General features: G+C 35.5%; 1 protein-coding gene across 6 annotated transcripts in view; it reads left to right on the forward strand.

Annotated features, from left to right (window-relative positions):
• The first annotated feature begins 7,538 nt into the window (after positions 1-7,538).
• EMB2247 (protein EMBRYO DEFECTIVE 2247) overlaps positions 7,539-26,965 on the forward strand; it is a 55,008-nt gene continuing 35,581 nt past the window's right edge. For 3 of the 6 annotated variants that reach the window (XR_003646400.2, XM_028257276.2, XM_082866919.1), the window contains exons 1-7: positions 7,546-7,785; positions 8,173-8,257; positions 12,313-12,439; positions 22,579-22,662; positions 23,951-24,045; positions 24,932-25,023; positions 25,315-25,368. Coding sequence is in view for 2 of the 6 variants with exons in the window: in XM_028257276.2 (XP_028113077.2) it covers positions 7,644-7,785; positions 8,173-8,257; positions 12,313-12,439; positions 22,579-22,662; positions 23,951-24,045; positions 24,932-25,023; positions 25,315-25,368 (679 nt within the window). In the remaining 4 variants the exon portion in view is untranslated. Of the gene's footprint in view, positions 7,786-8,172; positions 8,258-12,312; positions 12,440-22,578; positions 22,663-23,950; positions 24,046-24,931; positions 25,024-25,314; positions 25,369-26,965 lie in introns of all 6 variants that reach the window. The other 3 variants (XR_014327901.1, XR_003646412.2, XR_003646414.2) reach the window with 3 other exon arrangements.

Raw genomic sequence — 26,965 nt, forward strand, 5'->3', positions numbered from 1 at the left:
TGGGATAAATGAATTCTATCTATTGCATTTTATATATAAGAAGAAATGGTGCTTAATTAAGATGCTGTCGTCAATGCCAAGGCCTAGTGTCGATGGTTCCATTTTCTGTAGATTGGACTGTTGTGCACATGTAGCCTGCAAGGTCCGGTCTCCTAATCCCTTCTTCCGTCTCAAACTTTCTTTCCATCACGCAATTAATGTTGAAGAGACCGACAGTATCATAAAAGGGAAATGACATTTAAAACAACCAATATGGAAAGGAAAGTTGAGACAGCAAATTTGATAACTTTTGAATTGAAGTAGTATTATTTTTAAGAGCATTCCTATTTAAGATTTTAAAAAAAATTAGATTTAATTTTTAAATTTAATGATGTAACAATCAATTGGGATATTAAAAGTAACACTTTTTATCATATATTCTTGTGGGGACATAATTTTTGAATAACAACACGTGGTCGAGGTGTCACCGAAGTGCCAGTCGAGGTGCCACGTGTCATGGTCATGATGCCGAGATGATTTCGGCTAAGCCGAGGTTATCTGTGAATATGTCGGAATCCGAGATAAGCAGATAAGGGACAAGAGTCCTAGAATGGGAGAAGACTTCAGTTTGGGTAAAGATGAGACTCTTAGAGAGTTTATTCTAATTCAACTGAGAGTCCAAGATTAGCAGAAATCCTAAGTCCATTGGAGCTAGGCTTCTATTGGGACTAGGATTATGCTAGCTATAAAAGAGAGGCACCCTCATGGGTCTAAGGTATGTATTTTATGATTTTGATATTTTGTCTAGTGAGTTAAGCACTATTGGTTATCTTTAAGGGATATTGAGTACTGACTTGATCGTCGGAGTGCCCCCGGGTGGACGAGCTACCGCCGGAGACTCTTCTTGATATTGCCGGTCGTTCGGGCTTAATCTATTCTGCCGGTGCTCTCCAGCTGGGTACCTGTTGGGTAGTGTGGTCAGAAAATCACCCACACAATTTGGCGCCGTCTGTGGGAACGAAAGGAGAATAGATGGCCAACGACAGACCGAAAGAGAAGGTTGGGGACGACACCCCTACTGAGAGTGGGAAACATATTGACCTTGGCGTCAAAGAAGACAACTACAACGAAGAAACTCGTGATAAGAATCACGAAGAAGAGGACGTCAGCCAGGAGGGCGACATGCCGAAAAAATCAGACCGAAACAAGTATTATAACAAGGACGACCTCCAGCCACCGTTCCCGTCACAAGATACGTCAATTCCAGCAGCCAAGAAAGATGCCCAGGCAGGGGGGCAGAAGACAACTTCTACGACTCCTCAGCACAATAGGACCAAGGAACATTCTCACCCGCCTTCAAGGGAGGTCGGACGAGGAGAATGAAGAAGGGGAGATTCACAGAGGACACATCGCACCAAGGAAGCTGACTCCAAAGAACATTGGCATGTTCAGGGGAAGGGCCTCTGTTTCGACGCGACTAATGGAGGGAGGTCCAAAAGGACTCGCAATGACACAGGAAGTAGTGCACCAAAGAGGCTGAAATTCGGAGATAGCTGAGCTCCTGGACGAACCAAGGAGGATCTGAGGGATTACCTCCAGAGAAAGCGCCGAGATGCCGAGGTAACCTCACTTGTCAAGCCCAGATCACACTGGATATGAGAAGACAAGAGCTCAGCCCAAGTAAGCCGATCCCGGATTCCAGATCTCGGATCCCAGAACCTAGAAGACAAGATCTCGGCCTAAGATGATTAAGTCCGAGAAGAGAAGAGTAAACTGAGATTATGTTTAACACTTGTTGAAACTTGAGAAAAGTTTTACAAGTTGAAGTTAAACCGAGATGATGTTTAACACTTGTTGAAACTTGAGAAAAGTTTACAAGTTGAAGTTAAACCGAGATGATGTTTAACACTTGTTGAAACTTGAGAAAAGTTTACAAGTTGAAGTTAAATTAGGGTCATGATTAAAGGAATGAATGATATAGGTTCCATCACCTCAGGATGCCGAGGTCATAAAACCTAGGGGGTAGTTGTGGGGACATAATTTTTGAATGACAACACGTGGCCGAGGTGTCACCGAAGTGCCAGCCGAGGTACCACGTGTCATGGTCATGATGCCGAGATGATCTCGGCTAAGCCGAGGTTATCTATGAATATGTCGGAATCCGAGATAAGCGGATAAAGGACAAGAGTCCTAGAATGGAAGAAGACGTCAGTTTGAGTAAAAATGAGACTCTTAGAGAGTTTATCCTAATTCAACTGAGAGTCCAAGATTAGCAGTAATCCTAAGTCCATTACATCTAGGCTTCTATTGGGATTAGGATTATGTTAGCTATAAAAGAAAGGCACCCTCATGTGTCTAAGGTATGTCTTTTATGATTTTGATATTCTGTCTAGTGAGTTAAGCACTATTGGTTATCTTTGAGAGATATTGAGTACTGGCTTGATCGTCGGAGTGCCCCCAGGTGGACGAGCCACCGCCGGAGACTCTTCTTGATATTGCCGATCGTTCGGCCTTAATCTATTCTGCCGGTGCTCTCCAGCTGGGTACCTGTTTGGTAGTGTGGTTAGAAAATCACCCACACAATTCTCTAATTATCAATCAATCATATCACTTACACATCATTGGGTTTAAAAAATGGGTCTACGAAGTGGGCTTGTATATCATTTTGCTATTTTTAAAAAGACTTAAGATTACATCCACACAATTTTGTCTGTCCGAATGCACACAATTGAGACTCTTATGCTTTTGAGACTTTTACCATTATTCGGGTGGACAAAATTGTGTAGATGAATGTGTTCTCGTAATTCTTCTCAAAGCGGCAGACATCACTTGTGCACTACGCTCTTTGAATGTTACTTTAATTATTCTCAAACTGTCATAGGGATCCGTGAATGTTTCCTTATCGATTAAATACTTTAAAACGGTTCAGCGGGGGTGTAGAGGCATTTGAAGGTACTCGGCTGGCGTAGCTGCAATAACACTAGTTTTTATATGTTTGTTAGCTTTATCTTTTTTTAAAAGTATGTATATACGTAGTTTATAACAACGTTGCGCTTTTGACCGATTATGATCCTCAGTAGCAACAACGTTGCGCTTTTGACCGATTATGATCCTCAATAGCAACAATGTGCTCCCAAGCGACCCAACCCTCTCCCTACGGTCTCATTCGATAGATCCAACCCTGGGTTCTTTTTATAAATCTTGTTGGGATTTCATAAAAAAAGACCCCCATATTTTTCATTTAAAAACAGTGATTTAAGCATTCACAAACTATAAGCTATGAGGACTTCCTTACCAAATGCCAGGCTCAAAAGCATTCGAGCATATCTTTTTTATCTAAGATTATTTTCATTCAATCTTTTATAAACTATTGTATAGTTTGTATTTTGTAGACTTATTATTCATATCCAAAAATAATTATACAAAAATCAAGTTAATTAGATATTGATATCCACAAATAGTCAGATCACACAACCATGTAGAAAAATAGATGATTGTAAATCGTTTATTTTTTAAGAAATGTTATGTATCTCAAATATTTTACCAAATCTCTTATATGGGATGAGACTCATACAAATCGACATGTGTGTGGGTCTCACACCCATGTGAGAGGTTTGGTAGAATATTTGGGGTCCTGAGCATAACTCTTATTTTTTATGTGATCGTTTAATTATTGATATCCAATCAATTTGAATTTTTTTTATAACCTTACATGATAAACTATTCGAATTATTAAAATGGGTCCAATTGAATTAAATATGATTTAGTCATTTAAAACTAATATGCATAGGGAGTATTGAAAAATGTAAATGGAAAAGTTCTTATAATTTAAATTTGTGATTAAATTTAATTTAATGGTGGTGTTAGTGACAGTTGAATTAAATATGATTTATATATTTTAAATTTTAAATTTTTTTTTCTAAATACATAGCATTTATTGCCCAACATTTTCACCTATTAGTGAAGTAGTATCTATATCTATACTATATATTAAGTAAAATGGGGGTTTTTAACCCAAAGTCTTGTGGGAGCTCCAATCTTCCAATTTAAATTTCTTGATTTTTTGATTTTAAAAAAAAAAACCTAGCATTTATCAACTTCTCCCAACCCTCAAGTCTTACCCTCATAATAATACTTTAATGCATTAAGAACAAGCATAAAAAAAATTCTTTGAAATCTAACACATATGAATTTCTTGAAAATTCCCAACACATATGATTATTATCCCTCATAATAACACTTTAATGCGTTAAGAATAAGCATAAATTTTTTTTTTGAAAAGTCCAACACATATGATTATTATCAAAATGTTAAACTTTAATATAATATAATAAAAAAAAAGACATTTAATTCCTTAAAAAGTCTAACACATATGATTATTATCAAAATATTAAACTTTAATATAATATAAAAAAGAAAAAAAAGAAGACATTTAAAAATCGCAATTCACATAAATAAATAATTATAAACACAATCCGTGCATAGCACGGGTGATATGCTAGTATTCTTTATGGAAAATGATATACAAATTCACTTTCTAAATTTAATAATATTAAAGTGATATGATTAGTTGATGATTAGAGAATATATAAGAGACAGCGTTGTTTTTAATATCTTAATTGATTACCACATCGCTAAGTTTAAAAATTGAGTCTAAATTTTAGTCTTAAATAACAATGCTCATTCTTTATTTATTGTTGTCATTTGCTTTGACCATTGATATTTACTACTAGGTAAAATATAAATTTTTATTTTTTAGTATGACTCAAATTTTACTTTAATCTTTAATAATATTAATTTAGATAATTTTAATTTTAAATTTTAAGTTTAGTTTCAGTTTGATTCTTTCATTTAAATTCAATGTTAAAATTAACAATATTTTAACATGTGCCACTCGTATGAACTGTACATAAAAAAATAAATTAATAGTAATTTAGACAAAAATGACCATATTAAAACTAAACATAAAGCCTAGGACTAATTTTGTTAAAATGAAAATAAAAAAGATCAAAGTGAAATTTAAGTTAGTTAAACAAAAAAGAACAGTGTAATTTGTTATTTACTATTTGATGCGTTACATTGCAATATTATTGACACAATATGTTTACATATATATCATTAATATTTCAAAAATGTTAGAGATTCTAAAAATTTTATTAAAATTTATATCAAATGTCTCACATGGGTGTGGGTCCCACACCCATGTAAGACATTTGATTAAAATATTAGTAGAACTTTTAGGGTCTCTAGCATTATTTTTAATATTTACTCTTATGAAATATATTACTCTTAATATTTACCACATTAAATGAAAAATATAAAATATAAGAGAAATTCTATTATACACCTCTTTTTTTAGGGTGTGCATCATATGCCTCAATTATAAAGTTTTTAGTTATAATTTATTGTGGTGGTAGTTATGTTTTGTTATACATAATGTATGTGGTGCTAGTTATGACATGTTGGTTATAACATTATTTTTTTAGTTATGATCCAAAAAGTCTTTGGTTGGTTATGATTAAATTTTTTTTTAGTTACAACCCTAACGCTATATTTAGTTGGAGATTTGAGAAGGGATTTGGAAAAGAAAGAGAAAAAGTAGATAAAATATGAATAAATATACATTTTACCTAATTCACACACCTTTTTTATTTTTCTTTCCAAATCTCTTCTTAAATTTCCAATGCTGTGTTTGGTTGGGAGATTTGAGGAGGGATTTGGAAAGGAAAATGAAAAAGGTAGGCGAAATGTGAATAAAATATACATGTATTTTACTTAGTTTCATACAATTTTCCCTTTCCCTTTTCAAATCGCTTCTCAAATCCCTCAACTAAATACAGCGTAACTAAACCCAGCACAAAAGAATAGCTATGATATTTATGAAAATTAACCATACAAATGTCATAACTTACCTGCAGTACATATCAGTATATTCCTAAATACAAATGAGAAATACAACAATTTTTATTAAAATGAAAGGTTTAAAAAAAAAGAAAAAAAAAAAGGAGATGGAAAAGTAACTTGTAGTTTGATTCCAAATCATGGTAGAGAAACAAAGTAGCTTAGATTCCTGGCTAGAAACTCCCAAAATCCCCAAACAAAGCCTGCACCTTTGGACGCTTTCGGAGTTTGAAATTCTGTCGGTTAACTAGGAATTGTGCTGTCAAATATGCGACAAATCTATGGTATTAAGAGGCGGACTGTTGTGTTAGTGTGTAATATTTTACTTAGGTGGGGTAGCTAGTATGACGTGGAGCTGAAATTTGATGCATTGACAACTCTCAATTTTTACCATGTAAGCACAAATTCAAACCCTGATAATTGGATATGCCAAGCTTGAGATAGTAATGCTTCGTTTGGGAAGCCATGGTTTAGATTTTTTTGGCTATTGTAGTCACAAAAAACAAAATAGGCTATTTTAGCCATAACAAACAGAACATCACATCCAACCCATAATCATTACATTCTTCTCTCACAAAAAAATTCAAAAAAGTCAAAAAGCCAAAAAATCCTTCCCAAACCAAGCTTTTAAGCCCAGGCTAAAATAATTCAAAAAGTCAAAAAGCCAACCCACTTCCCAAACGGAGGCTAAGTATGCCAGTGTAGTTACTATTGTGACGATGACAGAATCAAATATACATGACATATAGGTTGGATTGATATGATTTTTGGAGGATGATGTTGATAATATCGTAAAGTTACCGATCACATCAATAATATATACAATATTTGAAGAGATTATATGAGTAATATTACAATACGTACCTCTCTCAAAAAAAAAAAAAAAAAATCATATGTTAATTATGACAATCAAATTATTTTTTATTATAACTGAATGAATAATAATTAAATACTTTTGAGGCAAAGCTAAATATTTTTTTTTGGGTCATAATTAAAATTACAATCATAATGGATTATACCTAATCATAACGAATATCACAATATATTATAACTAAAGGTCATAATCAAACACTGCTTGAGGCATAATCAAATACCAATTAAGTCAAAAATAAAATTATTCAACCTTAATAAAATATGAACAAAATAAATTTAATTCCACTTTTTTAACTTAAAGTGGAACTTGACACTCTTCTAATTTTCAAAAATGGTTTAAGATTAAGTTGGAGCTAATTTTAAAATAATTTTTCTTTCAATATACAATCACCTAGTCAAGACAACTAATTTTTATTGTAATTTTTTTTCTGGGTACCGTACCAACCGAGTTAAACTGTATATATATATTTCTTTAATTTATTACCCTTAAACCATCTCTAATGATGTGGTAGTGAGGTTAGACCCTACATAATAAAATATTTGACAAATTAAAATTTAACACTTATCAAACAAATTATTAAAAATAATTTTTAAAATTAATAAATTAGGTATATCATGCACTTTTCATGCCCTTACCTATAACCAAGTTTATTAGGCAATTCATCTGGACCATATGGTTTTGGGCCTCAAACTACGGGGCTACAAATTGGAAGGTATACGCTTATGGCCTGTTAGCCGGCCATTTGGGCTTGCATTATGGGTTAAGTTGAAGATGAGTTATCCACTTACTCGTATCTCCCCAAAGCGTACTCATTCTCTCTCCCTCTCTCTCTGTCTCTCTCTCTCCAGTTGAGTAGTTATCATTCAAGCTCTCGGTTTGGAACGCTTCAATGGCGTTCTCAAACCCTTCCCTCTTATCTTCTTCTTGCTCAACAGTTCACAGGCTCAATCCTCTTCTCTTCTCTCGCCGACGTCGTGCCTTCAAACTTTCGCACTGGCATTTCACTCGCCTTCGACCTAGGTTCTTCGCTGGTATTGCTCTACCCTTAGTCCCTCCCTCTCTTGTTTAGCGGAGAAACAAAAAAAATGAGGCAATTTTCTTGGATTGTACTTTTTCTTCTGCTTGTTTCTCGAGAAAAACATGAAAAAAAAGATCAAATGAGAAAGAAATTTGTATGTCTTCATGGTTCAATCTTCCCTTGCTTAGTAAAACCAAAATTCTTCAGTTCCAGACTTTTTTTCGTGCTGTTTTCTTTTCACTTCCCCTTTTCTCTTTGAATTTTCGAATTTTGAACTTTTTCCCTGTTGTTTGACTCGTGTTTCTTGGCAACAATATAGATACTAAATTTATTATAATTTTATCGATTTTAATTCTGCATTTGATGTTGATTATGCACATTTTTCCAATGGAAATTTCAGTTTCTGTACCAGAGAATGCTGTATTTACTTCTCCAGAGATTGCAAAGTCCTTTGATTTTTCGTCTGAGGAGCGGATATATAACTGGTATTTTATTCTGCAAAGGAATTGTTCCACTTCTATGTCTGTTTCGCTTGATAATAGATTGGTTTGGTTTTTCCGAAAATCTGTACTCTGCTTGCTTCACTTTATGGTTTATTGTCTTGAAATGCATTCACTTTTTGCCATTTATTTGTGGGCATGTGTAGGGGAGGAGGACCACCTTGTTTTATACTGGTGTTTGTGATTTGAAACCATATGGATAGAAACATCCATTCTCTAAAACATATATGGAAACCTGAACTATTTACAAAAATAAACATTTATTGGACAATAGAAAAGATTAGAAGCAAATATTGTTCTTAGTTCAACTACACAAGTCACTTATTTCACAATTCTTTTTAAATTCCATCTATGTAAAGGGAAGGCAACAACCTGCAAACTTTTTGTGTAGAAGCGTCACTGGAAACTCACTCAAATATTGGTCATTAAATTGTAAACATAGAGGAAAAACTACTTACGAAACCCAATTTGTGTTCTAACAAGACCACCTGTAAATTTGCTTTGTTCTTGGTGAATGTTCTTTTGGACAACTACCCACTACGTGATTTTAGCAGGGACTGCTTTGTGAAAATAATGCTAAAGGATAGTTTTATAGGAAGCCCACCTAATCTAGGACAAAACCTTATGCAATGGAATTAACCTTTTCTTTCATTTTTGTCTTTTGTTTTTGATAACCTCGAGATAATGTTGTTTCAAGTCTTAGACTATACTCATTTACTCTCTCCTATAATTTCATTGGTCAAAATTTCATCAACAATCTTGTTAGTGAATGATATGATTTTAAAACAGTCACTAAGCTGGATGTGAAAATTTTTGGAGACTTTGTCCTAACACTCCTCCTATGGTGTTAGTAAAGTCTTCTTGAGCAAATTAACAAGAAAATCAAGTAACATAGATAGGGTTGGCAAAAGATGGGGCTTCACCTTTTTCTTTCTTTCTTTCTTTCTTTCTTTCTTTCTTTCTTTTTCACTTGATGATGACAAGTGTGCTGCTTTGATTTAAGTTTCCAACAATATCATTCAATGCCATGTTTATGTTGTTGCACATGTTGATGTTATGGGTTCTGGATCTCTTACAGAATAGTCCTGAATTTGAAAGATGTTGGTATGATTGGTGTAGGATGAAGCCTTGGTAGAGGATCAAGGCTCCATACAATCAAATAGTGTTTGCTAGGTCTTTTTTGGTTACAAGGTATATGGTTTAGGGGATACTATTTGGCTTTAGAGATAGAATAAGGGTTAGATTGGTTCAAGTCTAATGATGATGTTGGTTTAAAATTGTAAGGAATGCTTGTTTGAATTTCTAGACAACAAACAAAAGTCAAGGTTTTAGGCTTTGCATTGATGGGGTGAAGGCATACATTTCAGGGATCACGTTGCAGGGCCTGCTCTCACATTTTTTTCATAGGCACAACTGGTGGTTAAAGGACTTGATGGGGTTATTATTTGCACACAAAGCAGTGCTGGATGATGGAGTCTCACCAAACCATTATAGGAGTCTCACATAGTTGTCAAACCGAGAATTGTTTCGTGAAATAAAATCTTAATTTTACAAACTCTGAATCAAATCGAATTGAGAACCATTAAGATTCAATACTAACTATAAAAGATGATGTTAAACAATTGTATATATGGGAAAAAAAAATGAAATAAATTGATTTTGGCACATATTATAAAATAGTTCTTATATAAGGACATAAATACACTGTCTAAGTAGACATTGCTTTCATAGCAAGAGACGTGGATCCAAATCCCACCATAAAATTATTCAAAAATCATAATATAATCCATCTTGACATCAAAAAGATGGAGCTAGTAATCCAATAGAGACTATAAAAATAAGAAAGAATTAAGTGAAATCCTTTATTTTAAAACCTCACACACTTTAAAAAGTGTGCATTTTTATTGTTTAAAAAAAAAAAAAAAAAAAAAAAAAGAAGTTGTGGAACTATTGGGTTTAATTGACTTGGACCATGTAATAAATTATATTTATTTCACCATTTCCTCAATATAGCAATAGATAATTTATGGGTGCAAATAGTTTAACCTTAAACATCCTTAGAAGATCTATTACAATTTTTATTTTTTATTTTTTGAGGAAAAAAAAGAGAAAAAGGACAAGGACATGTTGGGTATGATTGGATCTAATTTTATCATATTAAAAACCTTCTCATAACCAAAATAATAACAAATCATGCATTAGTATTGGTTATCTTTGTTTTAAACATTATTAGAAGTTGTATTATGCTATTTTCTACAAAAGAAGGGATAAAAGGGTCGGAATCTATCGGACACGATAGTTTCAAGAATTGCATGAATCGTAAAGAGTGAATTGAATCGTGAATCATGCTATTAACCATAGATTCTATCTCAAAATAGATTCACTTATAGATTCATATTGATCAATGCATATGATTTTGATAACAAACTTACTTAGAAGAGATTAATCGATGGAGTCAGCACTAGACGATTGCAAAAACCTATAGAGAACTTTTGTTGGTCAACTTGTTGAATTGACTTTGCAGTCCTTGCTTGTGCAAAGCATATCTCACTTAAAGTAGCAACTTTACTGATTAAATACTTCTAAGGGCAAGAAGGCGTCATCAAGGCTTAACTAGTCCCAAACAAGAAGAGGATTTGACAAAACCAATAATTAAACACCATACTAACTTGGACACAACATGTTGAATTTGACAAAATCATTATGTCATTGCTAGATAGGGAGTTTGGAGTCCCCCCTAAAATGTTCAAAGTTGCTCACCTTCTTTATTTCTTTATTTCTGAACCATCAGTTTTTAGTTGATCACCTTATGTATCTATCAAAACCATTGTTTTTGACAAATTCAAATCTTTTGCTTAAGATGATTGATTGTAAGCCAAGTGCAACTCCCTCCTTTCTTTATACATCCACTAAGAAGTAAGGCTGATCAATCTCCTCCATTTTTTATTCCCACTCAAATCTGTTGAATGAGCTCCCTGAGACCTCTAAAGGAGCAAGGATCTAATTTATTTTAAATGTTAACAAGTGAGAGTGTTACTTGCTCTTAAAGCCATTGGTAGTCATCTTCTTGTGTGTTTTCACATTAGAAGGATCTGTATGCTATTCTCCTTAATAATATTCTGGCCATTTTAGGAAAAGTTAGAAGGTTTTCTAATGTGGTATGTTTAATGGAGAGAGTCAACACTTTTTTTTTGTCTCTTCATTTTCAAATTTTTAAGAATTTGAATCTTTAATTATTTTCTAATGTGGTATGTTTAATGGAGACAGTAAACACTTTTTTTTGTCTCTTCATTTTCAAATTTTTAAGAATTTGAATCTTTAATTATTATTATTATTATTATTTTTGCATAAGTAGTTATTATTATTATTTTGGAGAAATGGAAGAATAGGGACCAAGATTTTCTTTGGATTCAATCTTTTAAGCCCCAAACTTTCTGGAAAAATCCTTTGAGGTTGACTCAACTCACAAATTTATTTAAATTTCTTTAAATAATGAATTTATTGGTGAAGAGTTCTTATGGTGTGTTTGATTCATTGGAATGAAAAGGAATGAAATGGTCATTCCATCAAACTGTCCGTTCCGATGTTTGGTTTACTTAAAAAATGATGAAAAATGTATTGCAAATAGTATCATCATTCACTATTATAAGGAAATGGTCATTCCATAAGGAGGCTCAGGAATGGCAGTGAACCAAACGCTACCTTGCTTACTGTTCTTGTTGTAATGTGTGAGCACTTTATGTGCAATTCCTATTGTGAAATATTGATGACACCGTCTGCCTCTGAAGTTATATTTATGTTGTATTCAAGCTGCTTACCATTTCCTGTTTTTATCTTTATATCTCTGCACACCTAGTGGGGGAAGAGTATTTTTTGGTTTGTTCTTTCCCTGAGTTGCTTGCTCCCTTGTAAAAGTTGTTATCACTGCTGAAAAGTTCAATTCACAACTCACTATGTGTAAACAAGTTGTTAGTGCTATTGAAAAAACCCAATGACAATTCATTGTATATAATGTATTATTGTGTAAATTTTGGTATTAGGTGGGAGTCTCAAGGGTATTTCAAACCAAATTTTGATAGAGGAAGTGATCCTTTCGTAATTTCGATGCCACCTCCTAATGTTACTGGTTCGTTGCACATGGGGCATGCTATGTTTGTCACGCTTGAGGTTGGGAAAAGTGGTTGCTGTACTTTTGCAGTTTTTTTTGAAGTCTTTTTCTTTCTCTTGATTTGTGTGTACATGCATCTTGAGCTGTATGTAGCCCTTCTACGAAATTGCTAGTTGTTTACTAATCTGGAGCAATTTTATTATTCTCCTATTTGGTATATATATATGTGTGTGTGTGTGTTTGTTGACTGAGCAAGATGCATGCAGGTAGACTATTGCTTTTCAGCTCTGTCTGTATGTCATAAATTCCCTTAGTTTCTGTCTATGTTACACAGAAACTAAGATGCATGCAGGTAGACTATTGCGGGCGTGGGTATCGTGTGCGGGTGCGGGTGCGGGTGCATATCTAGCGGTTAGACACTTTAAAACTAAAATTTAAAGATACGTGGATATAGATCCAAATTTGGATACGGATATGAGGATACATTAAATAGTTATTTTTTTAATATATTTATTATATGAAGATGAGTTAAAAAAAGTGAAGGAATAATAGATTCTGTTAAAAAAATAAAAAAGAAATAACAAATAAAAATTATGTTAGGCATAACATAATGTTATATATGATAAAATAAATTATTTTTATTTTAGGCATAAAAATTATATTATTTATGATATATTATATTATATAATACAAATTATATTAAAAAAAAGAGGGATCGCTTCCTTCTTAGATCAGATCAGTGTTTTAAAAAACCCTAGGCGCATCGAGGCGCCAAGGTTACCTGGAGCTTAAGCCTCGAGGCGCGAGGCGAGGCGCGCGCCTCACCAAAGCGAGGCGCAAGTTATAGAAGTTAAGCAAAATATTAATAAAGCACATGTTAGAATTTACCATAACCCACTCCACCTACCACCTCCACTACCACACACACTCACCTACTTCACCTACTTTCCTACACCTACCACACACACTCACCTACTCCCAAATCCTCTCCTATATAATAGGCCTTGTAATATCAACAATATATCAATCTTGTAATATACACAATCAATCAATAATACATCATTATTTTACATGGTATCAGAGCCAGGTTGAGAACCTAGTAATTCTGCTTCACCGGCGGGCGGCAGCCTCGCCTTGGCCGCCCGCCGGACCTCTACAGATACATTCACCCCGCTTATCCAACCCGACCCACTCCTTCCTCCCCACCCTTCTCGGATCCTTCGAGACCCACCAGTTGTTGGGTTGGGCCGTCCCCTACTGCCCCGGCGGCGACCTCACTGTTCTCCACTATCGTGACATTACTGCATCCTAGCAGATAGCAAATAGCAGAGTAATACATTCTTATATATATATATATATATAATATTATATCTGGACTCACCACCAATCACCAGTCATCATCGGCATCCGGGTCTTCGAGTTCGGGTTTCTTATTCAAGTCAGGCTTCTCTTCAAACCAGAAGGGTTTGAATCCAGAGGAAGGTTTATCGTGGTGGTGAACAGTCATGGAAGTCTCGAGTGCGAGTGCATCGACCCTAGCACCCACCTCGATCGCTTTCTTCCTTATCAACGCCGCCGACAAGTCTCGATCACGGTGGCCTCCGCCGCCTTCACCGACCAAGTACTCCGGAAAATTGAGCCTCGCCGACGGCCCCCTCAGGTAGTACACGGCGGTGTCGTAAGCCCTCGCCGCCGCCACTGGTTGGCGTTCACTTCGTTCCCTTTAGACTCCTCCTTCTGCTCCATCAAGATCCTCCACGACGCCCTCCGAGAACCAACCACGTTCTTATACCCCACAGAAAGCAAGTTCCTCTCCTCCACAGTCAGTTCCACATCCAGATGTAGACGAAACCATCTCGTCATAGCGTTCGGCTTGCTCGGCGAGCTTGGCGATGTAGACGAAGGTCTCGCGGTCTTTGGAGGAGGCCATGGTTGATCGATCGGAGCTCTACTTGCTCTCTTATCTCTCTCGTCTTCCGTCGCTGTCAAATTGGGGAGAAACTGGAGAGAGAAAAGCCAGGTCGAGAGCGAGAGAGAGTGATGCAGGCGGTTATATTCTCCCACCAAACCATCTTTCCCATACATGCCCGTGCACCCCCCAAGGGACAGCCCCTGCTGTGTTGTTTTTTGAGAAGAGTCAGAACACTTGCATAGACATTCCCACAACCCACTCATCACACCCACGGGTAGGACCTTTACACCCAGCAGATTCCTACATACACACCCATTTGCGGAGGGGGGAGACACAGTTTCTCTCTCTCAAGACCCACCCACTAACCTTTTTCGAATCTCTCACTCTTTTTTCTTTTTTTAATCACACCCATTCCCGCCTCACTTTTATTTTTTATTATACAAATTAATTGGTGCTCTCTTTTTCTTCATTATTATCTCTTCATCATCACCATGCTTATCATTTCATCCCCATCTCCATCTATATATATATATATATTTTTTTTAAAATTCAAAAAAAAAAAAAAAAAAAAAAAAAAAAAAAAAAACACACAAACAAACAAACCTTCCTCATTCCACAAGCTCATTTTATTCATGTCGGGGCTCACCCCGATCATCATTTTACAAAAAAAAAAAAAAAAAAAAAAAAAAAAAACTGCTTTGTTTTCTTTTCTGCAGACGACCACACACCGCCATCTCTTCTCTACTCTGTCGCCGGTCTTTTCTTCTTGCCTCCGTCTTGGGCGGCCCTTGACGGTGCTGCCTCCGTGTTTCCCACTCCACTGGGCATGATCACTACTCCTTGCTCCTCCACTGCAGCATATGGCGGACCTCCAAATCGGAACATCACGGTGGCCTTCCGCTTCAGCTCCTTGTTTTCTGCCCTTAGCACGCTTATCTCTGCTCGCGCATCCTTATACATGCGTTGGAGCAGAGCCAGTTGGGCGTTTAATTGCTGCACCTCATTTGTCCTACTCTGCAGCCGGTGCGACAAGTTTGTGACCGCCGTCATGGACTCCACACATGCCTTCAACGTATACTGATTCGCCTCCACATCCGTTTGCACTGCCATTCTTTGCTCCACCGACCGCATCGGAAAGTTCAACGGAGCAAACTCCGGGGCGCTTAGTTGAGTTTCCAGTGCCACCGCACCAGTTCTCTCTCTCGTTGACTCGTTGAGGTCGGGAAAGAGGGTGAGCAGCCCGCGGGAAGACGATGAAGCCATTTTCTAGGCACCAGAGTGTTACACAGTATCTCTCTCAGAATTCTCTCTCAGAAAACAGAGTGTTACAGAATCTCTCTCAGAAATCTCTCTCAGAATATCTCTCGCAGGTTTTTTTGCCTCAGCCTCAGCCTCTGTCTTATAGCCGAGGCAGCCACGCGCATCGCGCGCCTCTTACCACCAGCCGACAAACGGGCACGCAAGCCAAGGCGCCCACGTGCCTCGCCATCATGTCCGGCACACCTTTTGATGAATTGGGCACGCCTTTTGATGGCACGCCTTTTGACAAAATTGGGCACACCTTTTGAGGGTGCCACTTTTCCAAGGGTCCGACAAGACTCTATAAACTGTCCCGACATTTGATACCGGTTAGCTTTTTCAAGGGTCCGACAAGACTCTGTAAACTGTCCCGACATTGATTCCGGTTAGCTCCTTTATGGGTCCGACAAGACTCTGTAAACTGTCCCGACATTGATTCCGGTTAGTTTCTACAAGGGTCCGACAAGACTCTGTAAACTGTCACAACAACTGTCAGAACATTGTCTGCTACAACGGTCCGACATGACCCCATAAACTGTCTTCTACATCGGTCTGACACCGCTATCCAGTGTCCTCTACACCGTTATGACACCACCATACAGTGTCTCCTATCCTTTTTTATTTTTATGTATTTTCTTGTTTTGTTCCTCTCTTCAAACTCAAGTTGGTTAGTTTCTATCCTCCTTGAGTTTGCGGGGGGCTGTTAGAATTTACCATAACCCACTCCACCTACCACCTCCACTACCACACACACTCACCTACTTTCCTACACCTACCCCACACACTCACCTACTCCCAAATCCTCTCCTATATAATAGGCCTTGTAATATCAACAATATATCAATCTTGTAATATACACAATCAATCAATAATACATCATTATTTTACAGTTTTCAACATAAATAAATATTTAATATGTATATTATTAATTTTTTTAATAAGAAGAAAAAAATAATTAATTTTTTAATATATATATATTATTTTATTTATTTATTATATTTTTTAAATGATGTGTTTTAATTAATTTTTTTATTTTATTTTATATATATGTGTTTATTTTTATTTTACATAAGTATATTTTTATTTTATATACATGTGTTTATTTTTAAATAATAAAATATATATACATAATTTAAAAAGGCAAAATTATAAAATAGGCAAAATTTTTAACATAAAAAATATATATATACATAATTTAAAAAATTATAACAATTTTCAATAATCTCTAAACATAACATTCAATCTTCTAAAAATTAGAAATATAATATCCAACAAGAGATATAAAGCATAGCATTCAATCTTTTATTACTTTCTACTCTCTTTTGACCACATTTGGTCATTTTATACTGAAGAGTTTTGAATCCCTATAGGCATGTCCACAAAAAAAGCACTTAATCGACAATTAGAGTAGAAAAATAGGTAAAGCCCATGAAGCCCGCGCCTCGCGCCTCGAAAAAAAGCCCTCGCCTCAACGCCTAAGCTGCGCCTCACGTATTGCGCCTCGCCTCGACCTGTTCGAGGCGCAAGGCTGCGCCTCATTGCGCCTCATGCTTAGGCGCGTGCCTAAGCGCGCTTTTTAAAACACTGGATCAGATCTCGAACCCAACACATCGAAGTAAGTATCTCAACCTTCTTCTTCCTTTTTGATTAGTCGTGTCCGAGAGAGAGGAGGCGAATCCGACACAGATCCCACACCTGCACCTGTGTCGTGTCATGTCGACGTGGGTACTTCGCCCCAAACTGCCGAGTCCATGTAACACAGATTTCTGCTACAAAAAAGTAGGGGTGTTTGCCATGAATCAGTTATTCATCATGTTTATGGATGGTTCCACTTTATTGACATGTGGAATGAACTGATTTTAACATTCTCAAGTGCTAACTAGTGCAGTTGAAGTAAATGAAAGGATTGATTTATAGCCTTTAGTTGGTTCTGAGAATTAAGTGCATAATGGTCAAACCTATGTTGACTAGTTTTAATGAGGTTATTGAGGGGACCTTAGTTGTGATGGCGCAGCCATAGATTGGCTAGAAGCCTGTTATCAGATTTGGAAACCCAAAGTAAAGCCCATGGGTCCGAAAATATTTTTTTTAAAAAGAGTTAGTGTCAAAAGGGAATTGCAATAATAGATTGGAAGGAAAATTGGAGGCCTATCATGATCTATATATTTTGGTGTACATGATAGAGAATGGTCTCATATAAACTTGCTAGGGAATAAAAATTGAAAAATGTGAACGCATTCATCATGCTGATCATGTAGGATTGAAGATCAATGACGTGAAGGATGAATTCTTGAAGAATTAAGTAACACTGGAAGAGCTAATCTAAATGAAATTTCGCATGAACTTAAATTGTCAAGGGTTAATACTTTTTGTGAGATTGTTGTGGTGCAGGTTTTTGTGGTCTATCTCTATGCATAGTTGCTAAGCACCACGAGTTGCTTCTTGGTGATGCAGTAAAGAAGAAGAAGAATTGAAGAGGCAAGAAGAGAGAATATAGAGAAGAAGAGAAGATGAACAAGATGAGAGAAACGGGAACATAATTCCAAACAAATATCAATTCAATATTCAATCAATCAATGCCAAAAATGATTAAATTCTAACAAAACAATAAGCCTAATAAGTCATATATAAGAAAATTACATTAAAACAAATCCCTAATCTTCAATTTCACTTTATCCAATGTCTTTTCTTTGCAAATCATTGCTCCTCAGCTAAGAAAAACTCTATTCCATAGAGTTGTAATGTAAAAGTACTAAGAGATGAAGCTCATGCTGGCGAAGGACTTCTTCAACGCTGATAGCATGCGAACAGTGAAGTACATCCTCAATCCAGATCATAGTAGAACCAGCTTGGACTCTCATGAAGTAGCATTGTTGATTGCCAAGACTGAAATTATGTTTGGACTTCTCATAATATAAACAATCTGACCCCCATGAGCTGGAAATGAAACAATATTAACTCTTGCACAAAGCATCGACAAGTAAAACGTTCTGAGGTGCCTCGATTGAGTAGTATTGTCATTATTTTGAAAATTGAATAAATATTAATATCCAAAGAAAAATCAGTAAAAAATGCACTTTGTGTATATTCAAGAATAACATAATATGTTCATTACATTTTAATAGGAAATATTTTGATGGATAGGAAACTTGATTTAAAGGGTTGTAGGTAATGTTGTGATGCTTAAAAGTAATCAAGAACATCTTCAAGAGAACTAGTATGAGCCAGTACTGGAACACAAGTAACAGACTTATGAGGTGAATGATCAAGAGCAATCTTAAAAGAACTTGTAGCATGAGACAAAGATACAGGAGCAATTGACTTCAGAGGAGAATAAGATACATTGGATTTAAAAATAAAATCTTATCAGCACTAGTATCAATGATGAGGCACGTGTATTGATTCAACAGTTTGTTCCACAAGTGGTGACTCCACCTTACTGTAAATTTTTTGGAACTTAAGGATGAGCAAATCATGTAGATACAATACTGAGGAAGTATGTCATCGTTCATATGCTATCATGGTTGAGGAAATGTTTTGCTAGCGTGAGCTTCATCTCTTGGAGTAGCATTACAACCATTTGGAGTATAATTTTTTATTTATTTATTTTAGTTGGGAAGAAATGATGGGGAATGAAAAGGGCATTGGATAAATTTAATTTGAAGACTAAAAGTTTATTTTAATATTATTTTCTTATTTATCTTTTATTGTTTTATTAAGATTTAATTATTATAATTTTTATTTTTAGTTACTTTAATTAGGGTTGCTTAGGATGCCTAGAAATAGGCTTGCATGTAGTAGGTTTGGAGACCACGTTATTTGGCATTGATTGAATATTGGTTTGGGGTTGTGTTCAGCATTTTCCCTTTCTTCTCTTCTTCTCTAGATTCTTTTTCTTCTCATCTTCTTGGTGCTACATCACTTGGTCTTAACAATTTTTAATTTTATCTTCCTACCAAATTAGTAGCTATTGTCCACCAATTTGAATTTGAGACAGCGCAGACCTAACTTCATCCAATAGTAGCTTTATTTGGAAACGAAGTAATTTGTCTAAAACTGTAAATGCTTCTATGTTATCTCCATTTTAGAAATACTATTCATTAGAGATCATTCACAATATGAAAATCTATATTTGATTTTAGGCTATAATACACTATGGGAAACACAAAGTTTGATGATGAGCATACAAAGAAGAAAAAAGACAAATTTGAAAATTTGGGCATATCTTTGGAATGCGTTGTAGGGTTTGAATTGTAGGAGATTGGTAAAGTGGATAAAATCATTGGAGAGGTGAAAACTTGTAGACGATCAGTTGGAGAAAACAAGATGGAGATGATGAAAGGAAATGGTTGGGTGAAAAGCAAGGCAAACAAGTTGGAAAGAAAAAATAGCAGAATAACCCCTTTATATCAATACCACTCTGCCCCACTTTTCACTGAATGAATAAGGCTATAGGGGGTGTGGCTATTTATAGGCACCTAGGATCAGCTTGGCGGCCAAGCAATCAATATGGTGACACTAGGTGGCCTAGGGACCGCATGGGAATATTTCTCTCTCTAGCTATTTGGTCGGGGCAAAAGCAACCTATTTCACTTTGGGTCATTCTCTTTTGAGTGGATACTCTTCAGGTTAACCGAGGGTTGAGAGGTTTGTGACTGCCTTGATGATCCTTTACTTTTAGCCACTAAATCGCATGATCTCCCAAAATCTTGAGGGAGCTAGTAGAGCATAGTCTTGAGATCGACCATACTTCTACCACAAATTCAAGTCCAAAAGGAAAGTCTTACCATTTTGACATTGGGATTGATAGATCTTCCTATCATCAAGTGAGTAGTCAGCTCAGTCTCAAAAAGCTATCCTGGGGCCTCAAGTAATCTAACTCTTTTCGGATGTGAGTTTTGAATTGGGATCAATGGCTAATCTTTCTATCTTCAAGAGAGTCGCCTTGCTTTATCTCGGAATGCTATCTAGGGGCCTCAGGGATTTGGCCCTTTTACGAAAGTAATTTTGAATAAGGACTGACGGTTGGTCTCCTATCTTTGAGAGAGTTGTCAGGTCTATCTCAAAACTGCTATCCAGGGGTATCGGCGGATTTGGCTCTTTAACAGAAGTGGTTTTGAATAGTGATCGATGACTGATCTTCCCATCTTTGTGAGAGTCGTTAGCTCTATCTCATAATAGCTATCCTATGGCTTCAAATGATTTGGACCTATTTAAACATGGATTTACCAAGAGCTGTCTGCTTCTCGTCAGTTTGCATTCTTTGAGGAGATTATGTCTCAAGGGATTTGCACTCCCTTAGGGAGCTTGGACCACATCACATAATTTTCTTCATAAAACCTTCCTTGGACTATTGACATCCTTTCATTGCTCAAGGGGTTCGCACCTCTAAGGATTTTATGATAGTAATGATTTTGAGCTTTTACTCCCTTGGCTTACATTGTTCGTTTTCCACTTCGTTTCAAGTTGGCATTCTCTGAGGGAAATGAACTGCATTGAGGATTTTGTATTTCCACGCGGCTTCTATTTTCTTGCCTTTAGACTTTGGCAGTCATGTTCAAATTTCGAACTTAGGATTTTTCCCGCCCACATGCATTATTGTGCAACTTTTGAATATAGATTTTGTTGCACCATTTAGAGGAGATGGAATCACCGGACTTGCCTTGTCTACTTCCATGTCTCTATACCCCAATTTTGTGCCAATTTTGGAATAATTTTAAGTCTTTTGTTGTTTATTTTAGTTTGTTATGTTACTAGACAAATATAGTGTCATTATATTACTTTTTAATACCTAGAAGTATTATGGTGATTTCAACAACTGTTGGACATGAGCAGTATTCATAGTCCTTGAGTATGTTATTTGAATTTCATTTGAAGTCCTAGTTTGTCTAAAATATTTGTAGTATCTAAATATTAATTTCTATGGCAAATTACATTTTACCCCCCTCAACTATTGTCTAATATCACTTTACTCCCTTGAACTAAATATTGTAAATTTGTAACACTAACTCTCCTCATCTATTAATTTTTTTCAATTTGGACCTAATGACGAAAATATCCTTTCAACTATAGGGGTAAATTACACTTTACCCCCTTAAACTATCACTCAATATCATTCTACCTCCTCAACTAAAAAAATTATTTAACTTTTAAGCAAAAATATAGTTTTTGAGTCTATTTTTTATTTTTTTTTTGCTTTTAGTATTTTTTTTTTCATATGTCAGTCAAAAATTTTAAAAAATTCACTAAAAACGAAAAAATATATATAAAAAAAAAATTGATATATTTTCACATTTTTCACTAAAAACCAAATAAAACAAATTGATAATGTCATTTTAGGCATTCCATTTGAGATGTCATGTGTAAATCACATGTCAATTTTTTATCTATTTAAGAGACATCCTTGAAAAAATATTTACATTGATATAAATTTATAATTCATAGTGACAAATGTATCATTTTTTACTTGAGAGAGTAAAATGATATTGGGTGATAGTTCAAGGGGGTAAAGTATAATTTATCCTATTGATGAAAGGGTATTTTCGTCATAAAAGTCTAAATTGGAAAAAATTAGTAGATGAGGGGGGTTTAGGTGTTACAATTTTTAATTGAGGGGGGTAAAGTGATATTGGACAATAGCATTTAATTTACCCTAATTTCTAAATTGAAGTTCTAATCCTTAACAAAATAAGGGCAAGACTCTGTACAACTTGTCCTCCCCAAACACCACGTTAGCATGAGCGTCAAACACTAGGTCGCCCTTCAATCAAGAAGAATAAATATTTTGTCGTATCCTCATGTCTTTGGACTTGAGAATTAGATGAATTGGACACCCAGGCACATACTTGTACCCATATCCGAGTACAATGAACACAACTTATATATATGTGTGTGTGTGTGTAAATTTTTGTTTTCCATTTGCCACATTGGTGGGGTTTTAGGAAATTCCAAATTCCATTATTCTTCATTATGTAATTGCTTTTCCAGGATATTATGGTTAGGTACCATCGTATGAAGGGAAAACCTACACTCTGGCTTCCTGGAACCGATCATGCTGGTATTGCAACTCAGGTTTGTCTCGGGATCTAAGTGTCGTAATTTCTTAACAATATATTCATTAATAGATGTTATTTATATTTTGGGCAGCCTGCCTTCATTCGAATATTTGTAAACCAATGATATTATCAACCTTGCCTATTCAATTGTTTTGTTGAAAACTTAAAATGTCTTCAATTTCAATTTTTTTGTTTCCTATTATGTGAATGCACATTCTCTGTGGTGAATTTTTGTTTGTTTAAATAATTAGTGAGAGTCCAATTTCTGTTGAATTTTTCACATTGCAAATTGAGTTTCATTACTTAGTTAAGTAATTATTTATTTGTTTATTTTCTTCCTTATTTCAATGCATGCTTATGATGTTTTGACATGAAGTATCTTATAAAAGATTGTGATGTGAAGTAGGGTAGTTGGATTATTAGGGGGAAAATTATTAATGCCAAGTCAAATATAGAAGTTATGATCTAGGATACCTAATTCGCTCAAAGGCTCAATGGATTTGAGTCTCATTACTTAGTTAAGGAATTATTTATTTGTTTATTTTCTTCACTATTTCAATGCATGCTTATGATGTTGTGACATGAAGTATCTTATAAAAGATTGTGACGTGAAGTAGGGTAGTTGGATTATTAGGGGGAAAATTATTAGTGCCAAGTAAAATATAGAAGTTATGATCTAGGATACCTAATTCGCTCAAAGGCTCAATGGATCTGAGTCCAAGTTGCAGACAGATTATAGTTTTTGGTGGGAAATCCGCTCCTATTTGGCTAATTCGCAGGTTTCTTGGGGGTTGAGATGATATTTCAAGTTCTTTTGGGCTAGAATGACATTTATTTCAAATTCTAAGGATGACAAGTTTATTTGGGGTTCAAATTAATATTTCCAATTTTTGTTGGGCATCAAGGTTATTATTTTGGGGTTCAAATTGAAATTTCTACAACTTTAATAGATTGAATAAGATCATTTCTTGTTGTTGGATGTGCATTGGTCTACATGAATTCTTCAAAACATCTACTTTGCATCTGTATTGGATGATCAAGTAATCAATACTTTTAGCATAATATTTCTTGTGACGTGTAATGGTTTGAGTATTATATTGCTTTACAGGAATTGAAACGGCTAACATCCCGTTTTGCATCTGTATTGGATGATCAAATAATCATTACTTTTACCATAATATTTCTTGTGATGTGTAATGGTTTGAGTATTATATTGCCTTACGGGAATTGAAACCAATCTTGTTTTACTATTTATTTGTTATTCTTAAAGGCTCTCTTTGGAAGCTAATATGCCTTACTTTCAGTTGGTTGTAGAAAGAATGCTAGCATCTGAAGGAATAAAAAGGATTGATCTGGGCAGAGAGGAGTTCACAAATCGGGTTTGGGAGTGGAAAGAGAAGTATACCTACTTGTCCTACATGTTTTCTTTTTATTTTAATTATTATTTTTGTTTCCATGTTGATATGATTTAAAGAAAATTCCACTAAAAACATCGAAAGGGGTGCAACCTCTGCACACAAGTGAAAGCCCTTCGCCAAAGCTAAGTTCTATGAAATCAACAAGAGAAAAGAAGTTTGATGGAAATTTTATTCTAGCCAAAAATGGAAGTTATGTTGTAAAGACATCTATATACAGTCATCTTTATATTATCAGAAGTGCACTGGTTCTGCTCCCTCTGTACACTCCACATCTTTGTGCACCACTCATCTGCCCAGACCATATGTAACATTCACACGGAGGCCACCATAGCCCAATGTACACAAAAAATGGAGTAATGCAAACTCTATAAATCCGTTGTGACCTCAGAGTGAAGTATCTACCGACGACTCAGCTCTGCAGCACCAGCAACACCAGTTAGGGAGCATATATCCCCTCCTGACCAAGTTGTCAATTGTAAGGATTGAGTTAAGGGCTTCTGTCCAAATGAAAAAGGACATCTTTGCCAGTACTTTACCCTTGATTTCCAAGCACTTCTCTAAGGGAACAAGTTCTCTAATCGTCCAACAAGAGAAGAATGAAAGGATTAAGCTAAAAATCTCGCACTACAATTCTTCCATTTCATCGCATCCTTCCTATTCCTACATATTAAACACACCCTTAGGTACATGTTTTACTGGTTCAAATTTGTTAATTGGACAAATTTAGCAGATAATGTGCTTTCTGTTTTCTAATACGTGAGTATTTTATTGTGCATAACTACTGGCATTTAAGAAAAATCAATTATCTATTCCTTGTGCTCTTATGTTTTCCATGATTTGGTGATTTGTTTACCTTTTCTTTTGTAGGTATGGTGGAGCCATTACAAATCAGATTAAGAGACTTGGTGCTTCTTGTGATTGGACCCGAGAACATTTCACCCTTGATGAGCAGCTAAGTCGTAAGACAGTTCTCTATCCAGTATATCAGCGAGTCTAGAATGGGTGCATGCGTTCTCCCATTAATTCAATTCTTTGGTATCTAGGATGCTGCATAATGTATATTTTGCTAAGAAATATCGCTGTCAATGAATTCTTGTTTTTATTTGATTTTTCTTTTTAACATGTTTGTCTACTGTCTGATAAAATACTTATCTTTTGTCTGAGGCTGTCAATCAGAAGTGCATAGTAGTGGTTGTACTTTGTACTGCAGTTTTGCTACTTGTTCTGAGTTCATGTTTTTGATTTTTCAGGAGCTGTAATTGAGGCTTTTGTTAGGCTTCATGAGAAAGGCCTAATCTATCAAGGTATGTTGCTTATTTGATTTTTTATTGTTCTCTTGGTTACTACAAAAAGTTCATTCCCCCTCTCCCCCCTCTCTCTACTGGGTAGCATCATTTTGTTGCAAATCCTTAGCTTTTGGTGTTTTATAACTAGATTGTTATTTCCATATACTTTGTATTTGGATATCTCCTCCTTTTCCCTCTTCTTTTGCCTTTTGGAGAAAGAAAAGAATGGCTTTTTAAAAGGAATGTGTAGAATAGTGCCATTACTGATGTGGGTAAATAGTCATTCTGAAGTGCTCTAGCATAGTTGCTTCTCTTTTTGCCTAGACATCTCTTTTGTAAACACCAATTTGAGAGACCATCTGCAATCCATGGTAACAGAACAAGCTGGTGATGCAGGACAGCGCTGTAAGGGCTGTTCTGGGGCTGTGAAAGTATCGAAATTTAAGAAAGAAAGAAAGAAAGGAGGAGAAGAAGATAGGTCTAGGAAACACTCATAGAATCCCTTAGGCATCACACCTAGGGTTTGATTGCATCACATAATCCATAAGAAAGCTTCAAAGCTCTAATAATTCTCTAAAATATTAAGTCTATTGATTTAATTGTATTACATGGCTTTAATAGCATTACATGGCTTTAAAATATTAAGTCTATTGATTTAATAGCATCACACCTAGGCAGAGACTTCCTAAACCAATTAGAACCAGAAAAGGAAACTATTATATAATATCTTTGGCTTCTAAAACTAATTTAAGACCAAATAAGAAATATAATTAAATAACTTGACCCACAAGACAACCATGGGCGACCCCGTATAACCCATGTCTAGAAATTATGAAATTACCAAAATACCCTAAACTAAAATAATAATAATAGAACATGACTCATGAGCCTAAAGCATAACTATCCACGGTCCCAAATGAGTTGCTTATCATCCAATGCATGCCAAATCAAAGCTTGGGCCTTAGAGGCATCTCTTCCTCGTCTATTGTACACCTTAAGAGGCTGCTGCCACTTGCCTCCATCAGCCGGATTATTTATTTATTTTTAAATAAAATGACTATTGGTTCTAGGAACTAGGCACCTGGCTTTTATCCACCGTATGAGAATAGAGGAATTTATCTATAACGAAAGCAGGTCAACCTCATGTGTTCAACTTCACAAGAACCATGTAAACTGCACTCAATCTTGAACTGGCTTTAATTTTGAAGAGAGGGGCTCTGAACGTTAACACTTTATTGAAGTATTTTAGTAATGGGGAGAGATTGCATGTTGGGTTTTAGGGGTTTCCAATATATCTTTTGTGTTGATTTTGTTTGTTTTTCTTTCTCTTTTCTCTTCTCTAGTTGTACAAGGGTTGAGGGAGTGCCTTCTCAACACGTTCTCTAATATAATTTATTTTCTAGGTTGTCGATAAGAAAAAAAGAAGAATTTTGTTCTCTTGTAGGTCTCCAAAAGTGAGCAAGCACTGAATTTTTGTCCGATGAGCAATTTAGGCCTAATTTCACATGGTGATCCTAAAGTAGCTTCTCCATACTTTCAGTGTCCTGAATGCAAAGGTTGGAAAGAGAAGATCCTATCCTATGACTCTTGTAAAGAGTGCTAATGATTTTAGTAT

This window comes from Camellia sinensis, chromosome 4 (genome assembly GCF_055761805.1).
Source record: "Camellia sinensis isolate YWXY chromosome 4, ASM5576180v1, whole genome shotgun sequence".
NCBI classification, from domain to species: Eukaryota; Viridiplantae; Streptophyta; class Magnoliopsida; order Ericales; family Theaceae; genus Camellia; species Camellia sinensis.